Here is a 24,153-nt window from a genome sequence, read left to right on the forward strand (position 1 = left end):
AATGGTAATGTTCAAGAAAACCTGGGCATAATGAAATATTGTTTTAGAAAATGTTACAACTGTTATTTTTATTCATTAAAGTTGATAACAAAATGGTAATAGGAGTTGTACGTGAAGCATTTAAATTTGATATGTATGAAGTATTTTACATTTACAAAAGTCATATAATAGCTTGCTGAATGAACAACAATGTGGAATGATAACACACATCTTAGTATGTTAAGTCATAATACTGTTCAGAGGGACAACCTCATTTGTAGCTGTGTACTATGTTCGAGAGGTCTGGGTTCAAATCTCAGCCTCGAGTCCATATATGACTTTTTTTTGTGGTTTTCCTCATTCTCTGCAGGCAATGATTGCTCCTGAAATTAGGCCATGATTGTTTCAATTTATTATTTATTCATTGTCCTTCAGTGGCAGTTAGTCTGAGCTACTGATTGGTTTTAAATGAACAATAAGTACATGTAATCCATGTTCAGTGTTTTTTAAATATTTTAATTGACAGCCTGTGCATATTTTTAGGATATACTTTGTTACTCCTGTTATCTATGCATTATAATGACTAACACTATCCTACATTTTCCATATTGCCAGTAATGAGTTAAGGCTACCATTGATCTGAATGCTTAAATCTTCAAATTACATATTTCATGTGAAACTGTATAGTGGACTCTGACGTGTTATATGTTTGCTGTTAAACACACATTACTGTCATTCCACAGAAATGTGTAAAGTTGTCATGTCTGTATTCTCCCATCAGCCTATGCAGATACCATTACTGCAATTTATAGTGTTGCTGTCAAGTCATTTTAACCCATTAATAGACAAATGACCTATGGATCAACAGTAATTCTGAATACAAACTGTATGGTCCTGCTGTTAAGTTGTGTTCTGTTTGTTAGCAGTGAACCGAAATGAATGTGATGGCATGTCCGATGACAGTGTGTCATCAGTTCCTTCTGGTGGTGATAACCTGAATAACTCATTTATGGGACTTGGTAACAGTAGCAACTTGTATCTCCAGCACAGTTCATTGGTTCATCTCACACCACGTCACAGGAGCAGTGCAGGTGGTCAGAAGCATAGTTCTACCCCGTACAGGAGCAATGTACACAAACTAGACAGCTCTGACATAGCTCCTGATCATCCACGGAGAACTGTAAGTGGAATTATAAATTTGTAAGTCTCAAGGTGATGATTAAATGTGCTCATGTTGCTTATTGAAGTTTATTGAAATAAATGCTATCTTTACAAGGTGGTGGTAGGTCTAGTTTAAATATTTCAGTGTAATCACTTTCAAGATGTAGTTACAGCAAAACCTGGAATTAAATTGTTATATCTGTATAATTGTAAGTAATGGATATAAATATAGTACTCATTCTTGTTTTATTACAAACCAGACTTTTGTTAAAAGCAGGCCATAATTAAATTGCAGAGCATGAAGCTGAGCAGAAGGGGGCAGCAGTTGTCTGACAATTTTTTTCGCTGCTTGTAATAGACTCTGAGGATGTTGCACTGTGCCTTTAGGATGAAGAATTCCACACAGCACAAAAATATTTGTTCTTCCCTTTTCCATTGTATTTTATTTATTGACGTAAATATGTCTATATTTTAGGGTCAGTGTCATTCGGCAAAAATTGAAAGGAAAAAGTGTAACTGCATTGTTGTTACCTTGGAAACGTCAATTGTTTACTCGGCATTATTGTTACCTAGCAAACGTCAATTTACTAGGCATTATTGTTACCTAGGAAACTTCATCTGTTTATCAACAAATCGACAATAATGGTTACCTAGGAAACGTTACATTACAATTTTGTTACCTAGGAAACGTCATCTGTTTACTGGGCATTGTTGTTACCTATAAAACATTTCATTGCATTACCTTACATTACATTACATTACCTTACCTTACCTTACATTACCTTACCTTACAATACCTTATCTTACCTTACATTACATTCAGCTACCACAGACCCATCTTAAGCGTAACTAATTCAAGTTGATTAAGCAATGTCTTAATCAAATTTATCTCAATTGTAAAGCATGTATAAAGGAAATATTTAGAATAAAGCCAATATATAAACTTCCTTTCCTTATAGACGTATTTACGTCAAATTCTCCGGAACCGTGGTTCCACTGACAACTTTATTTTTATTAAAGTAACAATTTTACATCTTTAGTAGTCTTTGCAGTTATGGTGTTATGTGCAATAACTTTCACTGAAGAATTGTCAGTGTCTGTAGTGTGTGGATTACCAGAATAGTTTGAAGTGGTTTCATTATCTAAAAAGCTGATAAGTGTAGTCCATGCCATGAGTATAGGAGTTATTAAAATGAAAAATGCACTTGGACTTCACCTTTGATGTCCTTACCCTTTAACTGTCATCATCTGAATTTTCTGTTGTGTGTATTGCTAGCACTCCATTCTTTTCACTTCCATTACTAGACTTTCATGGTACACACACAACCAAGAGATTAGCCAGTGCACAGCTGTCTGTGTTCTGTTATCACTTGGGATGAATACCACTAGAGTACCAAACGTTGTTGTTTCTTGGCACTACAACCCTGTTGTGGGTTTTCGCCGCCTCCTTTTCGGAGGTTTCTTGGTCATGGTCGTGTGTGAAGTAGTGAGTGACAAGCCCACTGACTCACAATTTCTACTCAATCCTGATTTCACTGCCAGAGCCATCTAGTGGTTAATCAGGAGACTTTTGGGTGAGAAATGGCTGCTGAATTTTTCTTATGAAATTCTTATGAATATACACTGTCTGATCAAAAGTATCCGGACACCCCTCTGTAAACGTAAACTCGAGCCTAGATATCACTACGACCGCCGCTGCTGCTATAAAAGGAGGCAGAGGGCTCAATGTTGTTCAGTGCTACGCGATACCGACAGAATGGATGGAGCAAGGGAGCTCAGTGACTTCAAACGTGGTATGGTTATTGGTTGCCACATCAGTAAGCAAGAAGCTTTCAGTGGTGTAAAGAGCGCCGCCACTGGGCTGTGGACGACTGGAGACGCGTGATTTGGAGTGATGAATCACGCTATACCATGTGGCAGTCCGATGGGAGGGTTTGGGTGTGGCGAATGCTAGGTGAACGCTACATGCCGGCCTGTATAGTGCCCACAGTGAAATTTGGCGGAGGTGGGGTGACAGTGTGGGGTGTTTTTCATGGAAGGGACTTGGTCCTCTCATAATACTACGGAGCACGTTAAAGGCGGAAGGATATAAGGACATTTTGACCAGCTGCGTGTTGTCTACGGTAGAAGACCAGTTTGGAGATGATAACTGTGTGTTTCAGCATGACAATGCTCCCTGCCATAAAGCAGGGTCTGTTCGTGAGTGGTTTGTGAACAATAAGATTCCGGAAATGGACTGGCCAGCCCAGAGCCCCGATCTCAATCCTATTGAACACCTCTGGGATGAACTAGAAAGGCGACTGCGCGCCAGACCCCAACGACCCACATCACTAACTACGCTTGCTACAGCGTTGCAGGAAGAATGGTCGGCCATTCTCCCGGCGACGTTCCAACACCTGGTAGACAGTCTCCCCCGCAGAGTTAGAGCTGTAATAAATGCCAAGGGTGGGCCCACCCCGTATTAATGTCCACTACTGGGCGGTAAATCCTAGGGACACTTAGAGGACAGTTTTGCGTAGGTGTCCGGATACTTTTGATCAGGTAGTGTATTTGAGAGGGGAGTCTTGGAGATTAATTTTAACATTTATTGTACAAGCATAGATGATTTAAAACCCTGTTCTGTGTGGCTGCTTGCTAAACTTAATTCCATTGTCCATTGGTATGGTACTGCTGTGCATGGCCATCTGGACAGCATGTATTTCTTGGCACATGACTGATAAAGGTTATTACATTTAGGTGGGGGTGAATTGTAGAACTTTGTGCTCTGATCACTTTTATCCCCAAGGAAATTGCCGCTATATCTAGGATACTAGTTGTGTGAGTGATTGTCTTCAATTGTAGCCTAATTTTGTGTGTGTTAAAGTCCAGCAAGGTAATGTATAATTTCAGGAAGCACGCCCAAGTCCAGAACGTCTTGATGCTCAGATCAGACATCTTGTACACAGCAAGGATACAGTCATACAGACAATTCTCGAACAAAACAAGGCACTGTTAGAACAAGGCAAGGCTGTGGTAGATGGTCTTAGGGAGAATAAGTTGGTTATGGAGGAAATAAAGGTAAGCACTTTTATTTGGAGAACAGAACTTTAGAGAAATGGATGGATATTTGTTTCTTTGTTTATTTTAATTATTGGCATTGTGCCATTTATGCTTGGGTATAAAATAAGTTCTTTGATTGTATAAGTTATTTTATAGACCGGAGCAACAGTATTCACATTTTACCCACTTCTAGTTCAATGTATATGGCATAGTAATTCCTAGCATTTTATTATTATGTTGTGCCTATTCTGGGTACATTTAGCTCTATAATTTAATATTCAAGCAATTGAAATTATAGGTTACAGCTGTTAAACTTATATGTGAATCAAGGTTTCTTCCAAGAAGAGTCCTTGTTTTGGGATTTTTTTACATAAGGTAGATCAGAAGAAGCATTTTGCATTGTAGTGGTTAAATCCTAACCAGTAATGGTATCTGGATGATGTAACTTTGCTTATGAAGAGTTTCAGTTCCTTTATGTATATACAGAAATGATTTTCCAGCCATTTGTTGTCACATGGAATGGGGAAAGTCAGGTTTAGCAATTTGTATATTGTTCACTCCTAGGAATGTTAGACTTGTTGCAGTTTTGATATGTCTTCTAAATGGCTGTCATACAGATAGTTTTTAATGAGCAAAAGTAATTTATTTTGGCAGTAAACATTCACATGACATGAATTGTTTTATTCCCTGTCCTGTAGCACTTGTATGATTGCTGCAGTGTGATATGTTGTTCTTTTCCAAAAGTGCAGGTTTTAATTTAAAATACTGGTTTCAAACTCATTTGTTTCCTATTTTTTTTAACTTAGAATTTCTTTCCTGAATTGTGTTTTCAACATTCCTTCTCAATGCATTTTGTCATGTGCAGAATCAAATTCAGGAACTTCGCAAGGACACAGTAAAAATGAGGCGTGGTCAGGCCTTGAATCTTGGCCAATCAAATATCAATGCAGCAGATTTGTCCCAGGTGAGTGGCATTTAGTAAAATTTTTTCTTCTTTTAAACTATGTTTTTCTGTATGATCCCATTTAGATAACCATTAAGTTGTTGTTTTGTGTAATAGTACCGTTGCCATGTTTAGAATATATGAACATTTTATACAAGGTTTGATCTTCTGGCCCATTCTGTCCTCTGAAATAGGTCAGTCCTTCTACCTGAGTTGGGCATCCAGCAAATCTTTTGATATGCAGTGCATAATATGCAATTTAAATTTTCATTTTAAAGTCCAAAATGAATATAACAATACTAAACACCATTGTCAAGAAAGCTTTAGAATAAAATTCATAACTTACATAGGTGTCTGATGAGAATTCACTCTGAACGTGGTGTGGCAGGTGAGTTCTGTTCTTGGTTTTGTTATTAAGTGGTTTTTATGATTTAACATGAGGAAATAACAATCTGGGCCCATCCATGTCTGTTATGTTTTGTCTTTCATCACATATAATGAAGTTGCTTACTCATTTTATTGCAGCTGCATGGTAATTAAAAACAATTTTATTTTTTGGTGTTTTCCGTAATCAGTTCTAGTCATTAAGTACTCATATATTTTAGTATCCATTTAATCCTCTTTGATTTGTTAAAATTCCTCCTTATTTAGGATACATTTTCCATGGTGTTAAATGCAGTATTCCAAATGTTGATGGATTTGATTAATTTTTAACAATTCAGGTTTGTGACCCTGAGGAAGATCTGTATGTATTTGATGATGAAGATTATTCAGAAGATGTGAATATAGCTGCAGCACAACTTGGACCGTATCAGGCATTCCCACCATATCCTCCAAATTATACTAATTACCGTGGCATGTCTGGTATCTTGGGTACACCTTCTGGTGTAGGCCCTTATCCTGCACCACATAGTGGCACACAAACTCCTCTGCTGCCTCAACCAGCCATCAGTGGATTCTTCAGGGGAGTTGATCCAGCTGCTGCTAGTCTTCTGTACCCTCCTACACTTGGTTATTATGCTGGGCAAGGGGCACTACCTTTCTCTGAGGGTCAACAATTACCAAATTTTGGATCCGCTGGTCCAGTTATCCCTGCACAGGTAGGTTGAATCTTCACAACCTCAGTTATTGTAAAATATACTACTTGCACTTACTAAACTAAGAAAATTCTGTTGACCCTACAGCATTTCTTGTATGAGATGATCAAAACGTTTATCACTATGTGATATTTATGCAGTATGTACATCTTTATGATTGAAAACTTTAAGATGATAATATGTTTATATTAACCATAATATGGTCACAGCACAGACCTCCCAATGTTTGTGTCTTTATAATTCTGTGCTCAGCTGGCTAGTCATCAGAATGAAAATGTTAAGTGTCTACAGCACAGCTCACATTTTGGGGAGGTAATCACAGCAGTAGATTCAACCATTGTTAGCTTACATTTTGTGTAGTATTTGGAAGCTTTTGTCAGGAAGTAATGTTTTGTTTCTAAAGTAAATATGTCAGGGTGGAGATATGAGACTGCTGTATGCTATTGATTCCACAAATTCAACATGCATTATTATGGTGTCACTGCATTGGGTACTATTTTGTACTAATGTAATTTCTTTTACATTTAAAATTTGTGTTAAAATGTCAACACTGTTCGGGAAATTTTCTGTAGAAATATGATTTGATAGTCAGTTGTGACAGCCTGGTCATTAAAGGGTTAACGAAAGTATGTTGCAAGTTCGTCAGTTATTGGTGTGAAGGTTCGAGATCGATAGGAAGATTGCAGTTGCACATATATATTTTAAATAAAATGGAAGAGTTAGACTTTACTTAGTATTTGGAGATGAACATATGTATTGAGACAAGTTGTCTTCACTATTATATGCCTAACTACATACTTTCCTCTACCTAGATGTTTATCATCACACTTTTACCATGTTTACTTTAGTAGAGGGATGCTTGGCCCTGTTTCATCTCTTGAAAGAAGGAATTGACTTACTTACCAAACCTTGCACTGACTGACTCATTGTTTTTTACCCTTAACAATGGCACTCAGAAGAATTCACTTTTGTACTCGTGAAGATGTGAATTGTAGTGCAAAATTGGTTGAGTTACTGAATAATTGTTTAAAGTGGAATCATCATTGGTGAATGCTTGGAAAAGCTGTAGTGAGAAAGAGAGGATTGTTGAGAAGTAATGTTATTTCTGCAGGCATTTTGTAGCAAAACGGTTGTTTTCATTTGAATTACGCTTGTACAGCAGCACTGTCTGAAAAATATTGCATAGATTTATGATGTTCATCCTTTGTTCATTTTATGAAAGTTTGACACATGGTGTCTTTTATCTGGTTTACGTGTGTTTGATTACATATTTTGGTCGTCTCTGTCAGGCTGCATCTGCTTCGATGTTTTCCCGTCTTGGTGGGCCAGTTGATTCTCCAAGCTGTTTACATGATCCAAAAATCCCTGGGTCCTCATTGGTATCACAGCCGCCGCCACCACCACCACCGTCTCAACATCAACAGCAATCAGTTGGACCTGTAAATGTTGTCATCACTTCGTCGGACACATTGCCAACATCTGCCCCAGTTAATCAGCCAACATTAAGTGTTACAATTCCACCACATCATTTGTTGGGCTCTCCTCTTGTGACTCAGTCTACAACAAATCATATCAGTCTACAGGGTACAACGTCAGCTTTTACATCTACGACTGTGAGTCTGGTTTGATATTTTTTGTGGTTCATCATTTTTCTGAGGGTTACTTTGCTTTGAAGTTTTTGAATGAACTTCAGACATGATAGAATTTCTGTGGAGTATAATTTCTGCTGACATTGAAATTATATTAAATCAGGATGAGAGTTCATTGGCACAATGTATCAGTTGTAATTAATAAGAATAATGATGTTGACAGTTATATGAAACTGGAGTTATTATATCTTCTGTGTGGTACAGTTATAAAAGGTAGTCTAAACATACAAGAAAATAGATGAGAACATACAGTGTGTTCCATATAAAACATAACTATAGTTCCAACAATATTTGTAAGTTTTGGTAATATCAATTCAACAAGATAAATGAGTTTTTTAGTTTTATTTATAAGGAAGGACTTACAGGACAGCTCTATAGAAGATGCTGAAAATGTCCACCACCACCTTGAAGATGAGCATCCACCCTCTTTAGTGTGTTCTGTTTTTTGGGTTGGGTTGTGTGTTAGTGAATAAAATTTTTGAGAAGTCCACACAGAAAGAAGGCTAGCACAGTATGGTCAGGGGATCACTATGGCCAAAGACCATGGCCAACAGTGTGCCCACTAAAGAACTTATAGTAAAGCAGTTTTGTTTGCGGTGTGGGCTGTTGCCCCATCATGTTAAAACCGGTAATCCTTTTAATTTTCTTTCAACAGAGAAATGAATTAGGTCAGAAAATTCTAATACTGTTCTGTAAACACTTTTTCTGTGTTGTCAGATTTTATTACTAGTCAGTGTTTTGTCTTATTTGATACTTGTCAGAATACTTGTTACATTGTTTATGAATAGCAGCACATGATTTCACTGTTTAAGTATAAATACACATTCTACTAGTAGATACACCATGTTTACACCTTCACAGCTTATACGAACCTTGGAAACTTAAAATGAACTATGTATTTCCAGGCATTTAATTCTACTTCCTCAACCAGCACCACTACACAGTCTTCAGTACCACATGCATTTCAAATATCTATGCCTCCTCAAGCACACTTACCACATGCCTCAATTCTAGAGAAGGGTGCTGCTTCACTTAGTCCAGTTCTTCCAGTTTCTACAGGAATGCTATTGTCATCTGTGCCATCACCTGTATATTCAGCATTAGAAGAGAGTCCAGCTGGCAAGGATAATGTTGCAGGTATTGTGTTCATAAATGAGTTTAACTTGATCTTCTGTCTTTCCTTTGGGCTTTTCCGGACAGTTGATCAAGTCAACTCGTCATATTAGCCTCTTTTAGTGCTTCCCTTCCGAAGGAAGTTGTGGTATGGTTTTTTATCAGCCTTAAAAATCCATCGTCCTTGGCCATGTTTGAACATGCGAACCTTGGGTCCAGTGGCAGGCACGCTACCACTGGACCACCAAGGGTGACTGTTAACCAAGGTTTTGTATTAAATTTAAATTGTAAGGACCAGGGTACACAGGACTTGCTGGGTAGCATGTAAAACTTTGAAATGGTATGTTATATGTTTACATAACATATGGAGAGACTGAAAATTGTAATAATGTGTGGTTACATGTGAGATTTGAGCTTCTTATGGTGGTGAAGATTATTGTGTTGTTCTTTACAATTGTGACGCCATGTGGACTTGTATATAGGTACCAGTGTTGCGGAGAAACATGTCCATTTTCTTTGAAACTTGATATCTACCTGATTCCACAGTGTTACAACTCAAAGAAACAAACAGGTTATGTGCTGTCAATCCTGGTTTCTTTGTTGTTCATTTCTTCTGTTAGTAGTGTAACCAAAAACAGAATTTATTTAAAAATAATTTCTTAGCCCTTTGATTGTCCTAGGTGTCCCTATGCATTATTTTTGCCTTTGATGATGAATTCATATTTATAAAGATAATATAAACATTGTTTTTCAAGCATGTTTTTTTTGAGATTTTAAATTGTCCAATCTGGATTTGGCTCAGTTTTCTCAATACAGTTTAGTGATGGTTGTAAGTTTTAACTATCATGAATATGTGTTTGGCTAGAGTAGGATGAAAAGTAGCAGTTAGTATACTTTAACCTCAAACACAATTTCAAATTTTAAATGTATTATAAAACTTAGTGTATAAAGAGAAGGTACATAGTTTTAGGTGAATCACTGCCTTTGTATTTGTTTAAATTTTTGCTGACATCCTGTCTACTCCCCCATAATGTTGTAGGGGCTGGTTGTATAGGAGATGTTAGCAGAGTGTCAGCAGGTTCTACAGAAGGGGTTGAAGATGGAGAAGGTGCTGATGCTGATCATGATCCATGTCCTGACTTCCAACCTGTAATTCCCCTACCAGCAGAAGTAGAACTAACTACTGGAGAAGAAGATGAAACTGTTATTTTTGAATGTAGGGCAAAACTCTTCAGGTGAGGGGTCATAGTCATAATATTTTGGATTGGAATAGTTGTAAATACATGCACATGGATTATTTGATTATAAATTAATTAAACTTATCATCTTTATTATTTTGTGCATAGATAGATAGTTACTTCACTAATTTTTTCTAGTCATGCAGTCAGCGGTTTGTTACTTTATAAATACTTTTGTAAACTCTAGTGTAGACCAATGGAAGGAACTCAGTTTATTGAATTTATCATTGTTTTTCAAGAAATTAAACTTTCTTTGTTTAATTGAAATATTAATTAAATTTAATATTATAATGAAATACCAGGTATTTTTATAGAGAAGCACAAAAAAAAGCAAATTTGTGTATTTGAAAGTCTTGTCTACATTAACTTTGTTTTACCAATAGGTATGTAGATAAGGAATGGAAGGAACGTGGTGTGGGCACCATGAAACTTCTACACAACCAAAAGACAGGGAAAGTGCGCATTTTAATGCGGCGTGAACAAGTACTGAAGATATGTGCAAATCATAATATTAGATCTGACATGGAGTTGACTAAAATGAATGATCGTGCTTGGATGTGGGTGGCTCATGATTTTGCTGATGAGGAGGTTCGCCTTGAGAAGCTTTGTCTGAGATTCAAGACAGCTGATGAAGCTGCCAATTTTAAAGATGCTTTTGTCAGGGCCAAAGTAATTGCTGCTGCTACTGAGACATCTCCAGTAAAGACTGCAGTGTCTGATTCTACACCACCTCTTACTCAACCATCCTCAAAGATTGCAATGAAAGTTGTTACTTCTTCAGTTTCATCACCAGTTCTTGATACATCATCATCTAATAAGATAACTGTAGGTGGGTTTACATTTGCATCTCCTCCAACTTTTAAAATAGATTCAAAGTCTGCAGCAGCACATGCTTCATCAAAAGATGTTACCAAAGAACAAGAGAAAGGTTCTCTGGAGGCAGCTAAACCAAGTCCGTTTGCTAGTTTTAGCTTTACAAGCCCACCTAAAGTATCTACCTCCATGGAGGCACCAGTAGTTGCAGGCAGCAGGTCAGTGTCTGAACCTGCACAGTTACGCAGGCCTCGCACAGCTTTACCAAAACATGGTGCCAGTGTTGCATGTACTACATCAGATACAGTTCAAGGTACACCAAAATCAAATACTGGAAGTACTCAAATATCTGGCACAAAATTGATGTTTGACTCACCTCATTCTGAATTAACATTCTCAGCATTGGCAGCAGTTAATAAGGAGACAGCCTTCAAGAAAGATGGACATTTTAAGGGCTGGGAAGGAGCAGGAAAATCTGTATTTGGGAGAAGCCCAAAGTCTGAAAGTCTTGATGAAAATGAGGGTGGTGCAGAAGAGTTTGTGCCAACAGCAGAATTTAAGCCACTAGTTCCATTACCAGAGCTTGTGGAGCCGAAGACAGGTGAAGAAGGAGAACATATTTTGTTTGAAGAGAGAGCAAAATTGCTTCGTTTCGACAGTGAAGGAAAGCAATGGAAGGAGCGTGGTATAGGGAAGATGAAGATAATGCAAAATCCTACCACGGGTAAGGCTAGGTTACTTATGCGTCGCGAACAAGTTTTTAAAGTATGTTGCAACCATTTTGTGAGTGTAGATATGAAGTTTACTGCCCTGGCTACCTCTGACCGGGCATGGACTTGGTATGCTCAAGATTATTCTGAAGGCGAAATGAAACTAGAGCTTCTGGCTGTTAGGTTCAAGACTGTTGATCAGGCACTTTCATTTAAAAAGACCCTTGATGAACTTCAGGTGAAAATAGATGAGAAAAGTAAAGATACAAGTAAGTCAACAATGCAGCAGGAAAAGTTACCACAATCTACAGTATGGAAGTGCAAGGAATGCCTTTTTCCTAATGCTTATGATGTAAACCAGTGTGTTTCATGTAAAAAGACAAGACCAAGACAATTTAAGGAGAATGCTCTGTCTGTCTGCCATGGCAGCAACCAACAGCCAAAGCTTCTGGAGCTCTCTAAGTCAGCTGATTCATGGGAATGTCTGTCATGTTCTCGTAAAAATGATAATGACAGTGAAACTTGTGTATGGTGCAAGAAAAAAAGTTCAATAGCTATTAGTCTCTCTAGTGCACCAGAAACTGAACCGTTGTCTGAGCTTTTCAAGGCCAAACCAGGTTCATGGGAATGTGCATGTTGCTATGTCAGAAATCCAGATACAGTGGACTTGTGTATGGCTTGTGAGTCCCAAAAACCAGGAGGTAGTGTGACTCCTAGTTCTGGTGCTGTTCCTAAATCAGATCCAAGTATTACACCATTATCTGAACTGTTCAAACCGAAAATTGGCTCTTGGGAGTGCAAAGGATGCTATGAACGCAATGATAGTAATAAAACATTGTGCTTGTGTTGCAGTGCTCCAAAACCAGGCCACAAAGTAACACAGAAAGAAAAGCCTAATAAAGCAACACACCAACCTTCATTTAAGTTTGGAATGCCCCCTTCAGGAACAGAGTTTAATTTTGGAACTTCATCCCAAATTACTACTGGACAAAGTGACTTCATATTTGGTATTGCAACAAGTGGTACATCTGAACCAGTTCAGTATAAGTTTGGAATACCCATTTCAAAACCATCTACCTCAGTGATAGCAACCACTGCCACTGCTACCGCAGCAACTTCTAACACAGACAGTATCACTACTCAGTCTATGTTTCCAAGTTCTAATGCTAGCACTACAAATGGAGAATTCTCATTTGGTCAGCCATCCAGTAGTGCTTCATCTGTTACAAGTGTTTTTGGTGCAGACAGCACATCAGCTAAACCATTCTCATTTGAGACAAAAGCTACAACTGGAGCATTTCTGTTTGGGAGTTCTACAGGTGAAAATACAGAAGGGAGCACCACCTTCAGTTTTGGTAGTAGTAGTCAGGAAGAGGGTACAAAGGATTCTACACCATCCAAGGATGCACCAGGTAAGATACAGTAACATAATATAGGTATTGCTTCATGATTAACAGATGTTTGTGTTTATACAAAAATTCCCACAACTTAAAACTACTATACTCTTTTGAGTAATCAACACTCTTGAATAAGCCTTGCATCCCAGAAACTTATATGAATGTATTCAAGCATTACAAACATCTCAAGTATAAGTGCCCTGAAATTCAAACACAATGTTCCTTCTTTCTTTCTTTCTACTGCAGCTTCATACGAGGCGCGTCCACAAAGTAAGTTTCCCACTCGTCCCACAGCTAGCAAACCTTATATTGCGTGAAGCGACTGTGCGTACGTGATAGAGCAATGACGTAGCATGGCGCATGCACTAACGGTACTTCCCGCGTTCTCACAGTAGCATCGTTGCAGCTGTTGAAGATGGAGGTTCTTATTCCAGCTCCCGCCGACTGTGAAGTGCGGTCAGTGATAACGCTAGGCCGCACACGGCTCGACGGACAGCAAGTCTCCTGCAGGAGTTCAGCTGGGAGGTGTTTAATCATTCACCCTACAGCCCGGACCTCACTCCCAGTGATTTCCATCTTTTCCTACACCTCAAGAAATTCCTGTCCGTTCAGCGTCAGCGTTTTGAGAATGACAGAGAGGCGGAGATGGTTGTCACACAGTGGTTCCAATCCCAGGCGGCAGACTTCTACGACACAGGTATTCAAAAGTTGGTCCCACGGGATGACAAATGTCTCAATTCCGGTGGCGAATTTGTTGAAAAATAGCTGGACACTTGCTGTATCTGTTGCAATAAATATTTCCATGAAATTGTGTTTTGTTTCTGTAAACGGCCCCAGGGAAACTTACTTTGTGGACAAGCCTCGTACTTTCTACCATGTGATTCTTGCAACACAGAAATGGTGTGCATTAACGTTTCAGTTATGTTACTGCCTTGCTATTCACATGCTACTTCCTCATCATATGAGAAGTGTGCAATAGGAAGACAGAAAAATACTTGTGATTAAATATAACTGATACTTGCAGTTAGTATTCTCCATTGTGTTTCATCACCAGCAAGCAGACCACCTCACATAAGAATCACTTTCCCTTAGGAAATTGCCATATGTCCCATTCAGCTTGTATGTTCTTGAGAAGGAACTTTATGCATGTATGCTGTATTTACCCATATATAGACAATTCTTGCTATAGATGCACCCATATAATAAGACAGAAGATTTGGTATTTTAAATTTTCTGTACAGATTTGTGAGAATTTTCATTTCAGTTAAAATCTCTATCTTTTTTGACGTAAATATGTCTATAAGGAAGGGTCATTCGGCAAAAAAGTGTAACGAAAAAGGGGAATGAAAAAGTGTAACAATGGTTACCTAGGGAACATCGTCTGTTTACTCGGCATTATTGTTACCTACGAAATGTCATCTGTTTACTCAACATTACTGTAACCTACGAAACGTTATCTGTTTACTCAACATTATTGTTACCTAAGAAACGTCATCTGTTTACTTGGCATTGTTGTGTTACATAGGAAACGTTACATTACATTAAAATACATTACATTCATCTACCACAGACAAATCTTAAGCGTAACTAATTCAAGTTAAGCATTCAAGCATTTTTGTTACCTAGGAAATGTCATCTGTTTACTCGGCATTGTTGTTACTTATAAAACATTACCTTACCTTACATTTCATTTCATTACATTACTTTACTTTACTTTACTTTACTTTACATTACATTACATTACATTCAGCTACCACAGACCCATCTTAAGCGTAACTAATTCAAGTTGAATAAGCAATGTCTTAATCAAACTTATCTCAATTGTAAAGCATGCATAAAGGAAATATTTAGAATAAAGCCAATATATAAACTTCCTTTCCGTATAGACGTATTTACGTCAAATTCTCCGGAACCGTGGTTCCACTGACAATTTTTTCTTTCTTTTTTAGTTTCTGTAGTATGAAGCAGTTTTGTTACAATGAAAAACACGCTTTTTACTTCAGGTGCAACCCTATTGCTATCACCTGCAGTAACATGTATAAAATGCATGACAATATGGGTAAAAGAAATTTATACTTTTTGGTGTTAAAATGTGGGTGAACATGCTGGAGAAAATGGGATCATTTACAGGAAGAATGTTTGAAATTTAAAAAATTACATTATTTTGTGGATGAGATAATACTTTATTCTGTAGATTGTACCCCTATTTTATTGAAAATATTTTATAAAAACAGCAACTCAAGTCCAAAATTTCATTGTAAAAGTGTTTAGCAAGCTTTTGACAGTACTACAGATGATATGCTAGAACTGAGATACGATTGAGCAGTAAGTATTCTTTGATGTTACAGAAAACTTGTTTATACTCTTTTCCATTTTAATTATCTTATTATCGATGTTTTAGGTCATAAATTCACATTTGGGAGTCCTGGAAAGTTTGAATTCAACTTCAGCGGAATCAGACCAAGGTCACCTACCAAGCTGCCAAAATCTCCCGGTGGTGTTGGTTCTGATACGGCTGCTGACAATGATGAAACTGACAGTGAACCTGAAGAAGATGAAGGAGAACATATCTGCTTTCAGGTATATTACAGTCTTTCTTCCCTCAACCCTTCAGAGTTCAGTAGTTTACTTGAAATCAAGAGAGTCCACATCAGCAGCATGTCTGCTTGTGCTCGAACAGTTACTTGGTTTGAATCAGTGTCTTTAAGTATACTATATCTATAATCAGATTCTTCATGCCTCATGATTGTTATTGCATCTCATGCCTTGCTATGTAACATAAGTAAACGATACAGCTTTATTACAGAACAAAAAATACTGTGTGTTCACTGAATTGTGTTGCAGCCTGTAATTCCACTGCCAGATAAGGTACCTGTACATACTGGGGAAGAAAATGAAGATGTCCTATACACTCATCGAGCTAAGTTGTTTCGTTTTACTGGTGGAGAGTGGAAGGAACGTGGTGTTGGAGATATTAAGGTGTTAAGGCATAGAAGTACTCATAAAGTCAGGTGAGTGTGTTCATTTAGTTTGGTATTTTGAGAACAACAGCCCATATAAGCAATTTGGCATTCATTTGATCATTATGCAATAAGAAATCTGCTTCAAATTCAGCCATCCAAGGAAACTCAATTTTGAAAACCAGCTTCTGCTGCAGTTAACTGCAAGATATAGTCTTGTAGTACTTTTCTCATGAAAGAATTTTGTACTGCTGCATATCCCATCACAAAAAAAACATCATTGGACTAAATGGACTCATATTGTCAGTTTTTTCTGCAAGACTTATTTTAATACAGTTGTTCTGTCTAGTCCGTTGGCAGTTTTCAGTATTCCTTGTAAGAATTGAAGTGTTGTTTGCTATCCATTAGGTGTTATCATTTCTTTCATAATCATTTGAGTTAGTATTGTCCAACAGCACCCCTTGGAGTAAAGGTCTGCTTAATAAAGTTTGGTAATTTATGTTGTACCTGTTTGATGGCAGAACAAGACAGGAAGGGTGTATTCCATACCGGAATACACTTGCATTCTTTGCAAATCCCGATTTGTTAATAAAATATTGTCATTTATCTTAAACAACTTTAGTTTCAAACTATACAAATCACATGCTCTTAGTCTTGATGTACCATTTATTAGTGACTCATCAGCACTGGTTGTATACTTGCCTCACATGCACAGGGTAATAGCATTGAATTCTGGTGTAGTATTTTTTTACGCAGCCACCATATTATTTTATATTATACAAAGAATCATTTCTCCAGAGTTTTATGTTTTTCCTATTGCAAGTGGTGCTAGTATCAACCCTACCTCACAAGTTTATTCATCTGCCATGTTGGTATTACCGATAATATAAAATCAGAAAGTATAATTTTAGGGTAGTCTCCAATGGCACGTCCACACCAAATTTAATCCAAATCTACCTAGCGATTATTAAGTTACTATTTTGATTATTTATCTCGTGTGAACAGACATGATCAGCTGTGTATGCAATCATTTCATTCACGTCATGCAAAGAGCACATAATAAGTAGACCAAATTGTTCTTACCATCAGGCTATTGATGAGGAGGTATCAGGTACTGAAGCTGTGTCTAAATCACTTCCTGAATCCGGAGCTGACATTGCGAGAAAAGGATGATAGGACATGGCTGTGGATTGCATCGGACTATTCAGAAGGCCATCTCCAAGAGGAGAAGTTTGCTATTAGATTCAAGAGCAAAGAAATTGCTACAGAATTTAAGCAGGCAATTGATAGAGCACAAGTGAGTAAACTTAATTTCAAGTAATTCTTTCTGTTCTAACGTGAAGATGATTCTGAGAGACAGAAGAGAACACTGAATATATTGTGACGTGTCGCTGTGAGTGCAGCGGACTCATGCTGGAGGATAGGGGCCGCTTGACTTCCAGGCTGCCTGGTCTGCATCTTTAGATGCTATACGAACTCCTGCGTTACCTAAGAAACAGTTTAGTTATCTGTTTGTTGGCATTGTTGTGTTTGTTTACTGCCGTTGCCCAATCGGCTTTCGGGTCAGAGCGGAAAGAGCTGAGCTGTGAATCGCATGTAGGAGAAGTGTGTTGTAGAGTAGATAATTTTGTGCTGTTAAAAACGTTTTAGAATATCACAAGTACTTATCTTATATAAGAATTATTAAGAAATCTGTGATACTGCCCTCCACCCTCTCCATTTTAGTTTTGATTAAATTGATCATTGCTGGAGGACATCGTGGTCTCATAGAATTGAACCAAGTTTGAGTCAGATTGGATTCAAGGCAGCAGACCCCAAAAATCAAGGGTTGACAACCAAGGTCGTAATTACCAACCTACGTCACAATATTTTAAATTGCGTTGGTCCCTGAAAATTATGTAAGAATGTGTACTGCTCTACATGCTTGTATTTATTGACGTAAATACGTCTATATGGAAGGGTCAGTGTCATTCCGCAAAAAAGTGTAAGATGGTTATGTAGGATATATTTGTAAATATGGACTGACAACAATGTTCAGCTTGTATGCATTGTTGTTACCTAGGAAACGTCATCTGTTTACTCAGCATTGTTGTGTTTCATTATTGCCGTCAACAATCCGCTTTTGTTATTGCTGAAAGAGCTGAGCTGTGAATTTCTTGTAGAAGAAGTGCGTCGTAGAGTAGATAATTTTGTGCTGGTAAAAACGTTTTACAATATCACAGGTACTTATCTTATATAAGAATTATAGGTAAACATTATTGTCAATTTGTTGATAAACAGATGATGTTTCCTAGGTAACCATTGTTGTTTATTTGTTGATAAACAGATGAAGTTTCCTAGGTAACCATCTTACACATTTTCGTCACTCTCTTTTGCAGAATGACACTGACCCTAAAATATAGACGTATTTACGTCAATAAATACAAGCATGTAGAGCATTGTGTTGACTGTTTTTAAGCATAACTTTAAGGCATCAATTGGTGGTGTAATGCTGGATTATTTCTCTGCACAGGCAGAACTGAGGTCACCTGACATATCTTCTACTACTGCTACTTTGCAGGATCAAGTGACTTCGTCTCCATTGGCTGAGAAAGGAGCTGGTGACGGTAGCTATCAAACATTCCATATATATCCACTCTATGTTAATGCTGCATCCATGTATGTTCATAACAACACTTTGCACCAGATACTAGCAATTTTAAGTTACAAAGACTGCATAGTGAATGTTTTTATGTGTGGGAAGAGGTCAGGTAAGAATGAATATTTTCCTGCAGATACCAGTGACACCATATCACCAGCCATGAAGAACTTCTCTTTCACTTTGTCTGGAAGTAGTCCTGCTGTTCAGCAGTCTTCAAATTCCACCAGTCCAGTTTTTTCATTGGCACACTTTGGAGCCTCATCTGCTGTAGGTATGATCCTTTCACAGTGATAACTTTTATTTAAATAATCAGAAGTGTGGTAACTACCTTTTGAGGGAACATTGGTAGCCATGTACAGCCCTGCATGGTGTCCCAAGCCAGAAGACTACAATTGACATTACCACCAGTGACAGAAACTCAGATCTCAGATCTCAGGTACTACATACTGCTCACTTGAAACGTGTTTTAAAATTAACCTTTGGAAATATCACCTGTCTCTCTTTATTTACATTGCAGACTGGGATCATTGTCAAATAATATTCCATCTGCTCATAATTTAGTTTCAGGGAAAGTTGAAGGTACCAAAATTATAATCCTCAAACATGACACATGCTTATTTTTTAAGCAGACATTTCAGGTAATTTGTACAGACCTTAGGTGAGTATACTCTAATCTTTTCGTGAAAGCCTCTGTACCATGGAACGAGTGATTAGTTGGTTTGGTTGGTTGGTTAGCGTGTGTGGTATTAAAGTAAATACATTACTGTATTTAATCCTTACATTGAACATGAATCAGTGGGCTTGTTGTTTGATTGCTTTTTCTTTATATAAGTTCACCATGTGAATTGAATATATAATTTTTATGTATTCATACATTAAACAAATTTCTTATACCAGTTCTATAATTTTAATTGGAATCAATTTAATTACTGCTTCAGTGATACATTTATTAATTAGGATTGTTATTTTCTCAGAGATACTACAGTCTGCTAATTTTTTTTCACTGACATCTACTTTATGTTTATAGGTGTTGCCAGATCCCTGTTTGGAGGAAATTCTGTGCAGAAGTCTATTCCTGTTGTAGATCTTACAAGTGACAGAGGTAGGATTTCTCCTTTCAATGCCACACTTCACACAGCAGGAATCAGTTTCCTTATTAGGGTTCTGCAGTAGTATGTAGGGGTTGAGTTTTGTTGTGAAATTCCAGTATTAAATTTTACCAGTTTTTTTTAGAATGGCATGAAAATGTATCTTATTCAAAAGCCCATGTTTGTAGTGCATGTAAAGTGATGGTCCGTATTGTCCAATATAGATCAGTGATATAATTTTGAACTTGAACTTTAAGATATCATATATTATATTAAAATCAGTTTATGTAATAAATTTATAATGAACCAAATTTTAAATTCTTTGAAAAATGTTGGTAACATTGTTTCATCTGTGAAGACAATGAAGGCAGAAGCAATAGACTCTTTTTATTCTCCAACTATAAACTCAAGACATAATGAAGTTTCTAGACAGTTTGAAAATTAACTGTTAGCACATCCATATATACTTTCTGGCTTACTTTTTTTTCATGTATGAGTTTGTGTGTCTGTATTCATATGTGTGCATGTATATGTAATAAGTTCTGAACCAGATGGTTGATTTCTATGAAATTTAGTGTGATTATCCTGCCATTTTCATACAGTTTTATTCACAGCCTTTCTCAGTACCATCGTGGTTGTGTGAATTTTATACATAAATGCATTAGTAACGCTATTTAACGTAGGACCCTAAAATCTGTTTATTGATAGAACTTTGAGAAATGCACACTTTTGTTCAGTAAATTTGTTTGTGTAATGTAAGATAACAACATTGGGACTGCATGAAATGTATGTTACATATTCTTTCTTGCCATAACTGTTGAACTACTTTGACCATTTTCATTTTGTTACGCAGATGGATTCTCTGTAGCCATAAGTTTTGTATGAATCAGTTCTTTGTATGTTACAAATGCCATGTACAGTAATGGCATCAAAGGAATTAGATGTTATGGATATGTATATTTGGGGAATTGTGTTCATATTAATTTGGTTTTGTTGTCTTTATGTAGGTGGAAGCATTTTAAAGAAAGATAATATTTTACCAGAACTGTTTGCTTTGTTTGTCAAATTAGTTCCATTGCAGTATCAGAATCACCAAAAATTTGTGGGAGTTACTTGTCTTCTTTTTTTCTCGTATTATTAGAATGTAAATATACAATACGCATAAATTATAATTAAATCTTCAAGTATGTTTCAGCATCTTGTTTTAAAGGTTCAGTGTTGTATATTTCTAACACAACATATGTTATACTTATAATGAATTCCTCTTGGGCTACCAGCCATGAAAGGTGGTTTAGTGGAGAAAACACCAATGTTGTCAGCTACAGTACCCTGAGGATGAAGATGGTTCTCAAAATGGTGTTTTCTCCTTTAAACCACTTTACATGGTTGGTAGACTGAGAGGAATTCATTATACTTAGTCCCCGTGAAAGATTTAGATCATAAATGCTGTTTTATTATTCAGCCATTAAACATTCACTGTGAAATTTAATTCAGATTAGTGTGTTTGACTATTTTTGTCCATATTTCTGCTCTTTCCCAAATACGTTATTATAAATATAGGTGGCTGTATCTGCTAGTATGCCTCCTTTGTTTGTTATGTATTTTTCACATTTGATTGCTAAATTTTTGTGTGATGTGGGTATAATGCACTGATCTTTTAAGATATTATGTGTCCTTTCCACTTCGTGACTGATGGTTTGTCTTCACTGTGCTTCAGTGACCTGCTAAGCAGCATACTGTATTTTCTTTCAGATGATGTGGCTGTTGTGTATGAGCTTAAAGTAACTCCAGAAGAGGAAGAAGCTGCCATGCAACTAAAACTTCCTGCTAATTTCTATTCATATTTGCGTAAGCCTCCATGCCCTGGCTGTGCTGGCTGTGAACCTGATAGTGATCCTGAGGTATAAAATATGGCTATTCATTACAATACTTACATTCTCTAAATATACAGGATGCCCATAAATTAGAGAATGATTTGAAGGGTTGTAATTATTTATTTATAACATATGAAAAACCAATGTGCTACAATAGTTACACAACATTTAAGTTTATTCACATGTGGCCATGGAGTTAAAATTTAAGTTTTTCGTGTATGTTATAAATAAATAATTACATGCCCTCCAAATCGTCCACTATTGTAAGGACATCTAGTACTTTTAGCTTGGTTCTGAAAGAAGTGTTTGAAGCTAGTGAGAATTTTATTTCCCATTTTTCACAAGTTGTGCATGTTAAGTTTATATTCTCCTGTTTCTTTCATATTCCCTAAGCAGTAGTTAATTCTGGACCATTTCCTGCCCTAATTGGGGACATCACTGACAATTACCAGGCACAGCTGTTTGAAAGTTATATGGACATGAGGACAGATTTCCATAATTTAGTCGTACTTTGTAATTTTCATAATTAAGTATGTTATAAAGCAGAACAAATACTGGATGACATGACACAACCAGTGTTTTTCAAACTTGTGTTGCTTATGTCTTACCTATATGTGAAAATATTCAGGGCTTTATTACCAGATGTAGACACTTCTGGATCATCTGCCAAGAACGTATATGAACAGGTCCCAGTCCGAGAAAAGGATGGAAGGATCCTGTTCCTATGGACCTGTTGTCAGACAGAACACTAAATAAAAATAAAAATAGTAGACACAAAACAAGACATTGCTTTCATACAGTACTGAATATAGGCTGTTTATACATAGTTGACTAAAATGCTTTTTGCCCTAGCAATTGAAAGTAATGAGGTTTGTTGATAGTAAATTGGAGCAGCATCAATAATTTGATGGTTGCATTACATTACGCATCAAGTCTCAATTAAAGTGCCCAGGAATTTATTAATTTTGGATTTACTGATGGACCGAATATGGACCGGAGAGCCATAGAAGAAGAAGAAGTATTCAGTATTACTCTCAAAGAATATTCATAAGTAAGAATGAGACTTCAGAGGATATGGTTATGGTTATGACTTACCGTTGATATCATTTGTCAGTTTATTTATCAGATGTCTAGAATGTGGTTTAGTCTCATTCTCTGTCGCTTTTTTTAAAAGCTCTGTACTTTTGAAATGAAAATACCCATAGAACAGTTTTCTGTTGATGTGATGCTAATGATTGTGGTTGTGCAGAGAGACCAGAAACTTGAGGAGGGTCTTGTACTTTGCACATGCACAGTATTTTTACTTTGTCAGAGATGAGGGTTTGGTAAGGGATGCAAATATATATATATATATATATGTTGTCAGTTTTAAATCTGTGATGTTTGGCATGTGGATTTATTGTCATACTGAATGTCTGCTATATTGTCACTTTTTTCTTCTTATGTCCAGGTTTATAAGAGCATACAGGATTCCATAGAGCAGATGGATAGATCTGGATCCATCATTCACCCTATGAGTTCTCCAAAGAATAAAAGTACTACATCGACTGCTCTGAAAACCTTAATTTTGTCTGGACAGTCAGCACCTACAAATGTAGCATCAAGTACTCCCACCGCTCAGTCAGGTAGCCAGAAACCAACTCCCATTACATCTTCACAAGTGATATCAGTAAATTGCTCAGGGGTTATATCTTCTTCATCTGAATCAACAACATTACCACAGTTCATTCCTGTGGCTGTTTCCACAGGAATTACTCTTGGTCAGGCTGCTTTAATCTCAACTCAAGGACAACAGAATACTTGTTCAGTATTCAATATTCAGCCTTCATCAGGGAGTTCAGTATCACAACTGACCCCAAGTACATTCTTCAGTTCACCACAGGTCTCAACTCAACACCATAGTCCCCTGCTTACTCATCTGTTACCAAAAACTACCCAGCCCCAACAGTCAACCACTCCTAAAACAACTTTCACCATGCCAGCATTAGGATCTGGTTTTGCGGCTCTTGGTTTAAAACCTACAGCCACGGCTTCAACTGCTACCGCTGAGACAAAACCATCTTGTTTTGTCTTTTCTCCTGCTGGTTCAAAACCTGCATCTACATCAGAACCTGTTGAAATTAAACCCATAAGTTTTAGCAGTGCCCTTGGTCAGAAATTGACAGCAACACCTCCCACTAAGACTTCCTTAGATCCCGGCTTTTGTGTTGTACCTTCTGCCACCTCAGACATTTCTAAACCTAAGAATAGCGGTTTCAACTTTGGTGCAGCTACTGAGGCGGCAGAATCATCTTTCCAGAAAAAAGAAGTGGAAGGTGTGCCATTTCTGCCTTATGATTTAAATCTCTCATTTGCCAGTTTGGCAAGCAAATCAGAGCAACAACTATTCAAGACAGGTAAGAATTCTGATTTACTGTTTCAAGTGTAGGTTATGAATATACATTAACCCTC

At 37.1% G+C, this 24,153-nt stretch overlaps 1 protein-coding gene and 1 long non-coding RNA gene across 4 annotated transcripts in view; one reads left to right on the forward strand and one right to left on the reverse strand.

The window, feature by feature from the left end:
- Positions 1-24,153, forward strand: part of Nup358 (nucleoporin 358) — a 53,192-nt gene that overhangs the window by 16,337 nt on the left and 12,702 nt on the right. For 2 of the 3 annotated variants that reach the window (XM_087342790.1, XM_087342792.1), the window contains exons 16-31: positions 903-1,159; positions 4,030-4,197; positions 5,045-5,143; positions 5,845-6,222; positions 7,509-7,832; positions 8,774-9,005; positions 10,021-10,216; positions 10,603-13,154; positions 15,541-15,719; positions 15,984-16,150; positions 17,189-17,396; positions 18,612-18,705; positions 18,874-19,011; positions 19,768-19,842; positions 21,581-21,729; positions 23,153-24,098. In XM_087342790.1, coding sequence (XP_087198916.1) covers positions 903-1,159; positions 4,030-4,197; positions 5,045-5,143; positions 5,845-6,222; positions 7,509-7,832; positions 8,774-9,005; positions 10,021-10,216; positions 10,603-13,154; positions 15,541-15,719; positions 15,984-16,150; positions 17,189-17,396; positions 18,612-18,705; positions 18,874-19,011; positions 19,768-19,842; positions 21,581-21,729; positions 23,153-24,098 — 6,162 coding nt within the window. The remainder of the gene's footprint in view (positions 1-902; positions 1,160-4,029; positions 4,198-5,044; positions 5,144-5,844; positions 6,223-7,508; positions 7,833-8,773; positions 9,006-10,020; positions 10,217-10,602; positions 13,155-15,540; positions 15,720-15,983; positions 16,151-17,188; positions 17,397-18,611; positions 18,706-18,873; positions 19,012-19,767; positions 19,843-21,580; positions 21,730-23,152; positions 24,099-24,153) is intronic. The other variant, XM_087342793.1, reaches the window with a different exon arrangement.
- Positions 86-2,666, reverse strand: LOC147874811 (uncharacterized). The gene is made up of 3 exons (XR_015533643.1): positions 2,372-2,666; positions 865-1,157; positions 86-362 (listed from the first exon to the last, which is right to left on the reverse strand). It is a non-coding gene; the product is annotated as an uncharacterized LOC147874811 (long non-coding RNA).

The sequence above is a fragment of the Zootermopsis nevadensis genome, unplaced genomic scaffold (genome assembly GCF_977971745.1).
Source record: "Zootermopsis nevadensis isolate Lab colony 2312 unplaced genomic scaffold, Znev_1.0 Znev_ptg000004l, whole genome shotgun sequence".
NCBI lineage: Eukaryota > Metazoa > Arthropoda > Insecta > Blattodea > Termopsidae > Zootermopsis > Zootermopsis nevadensis.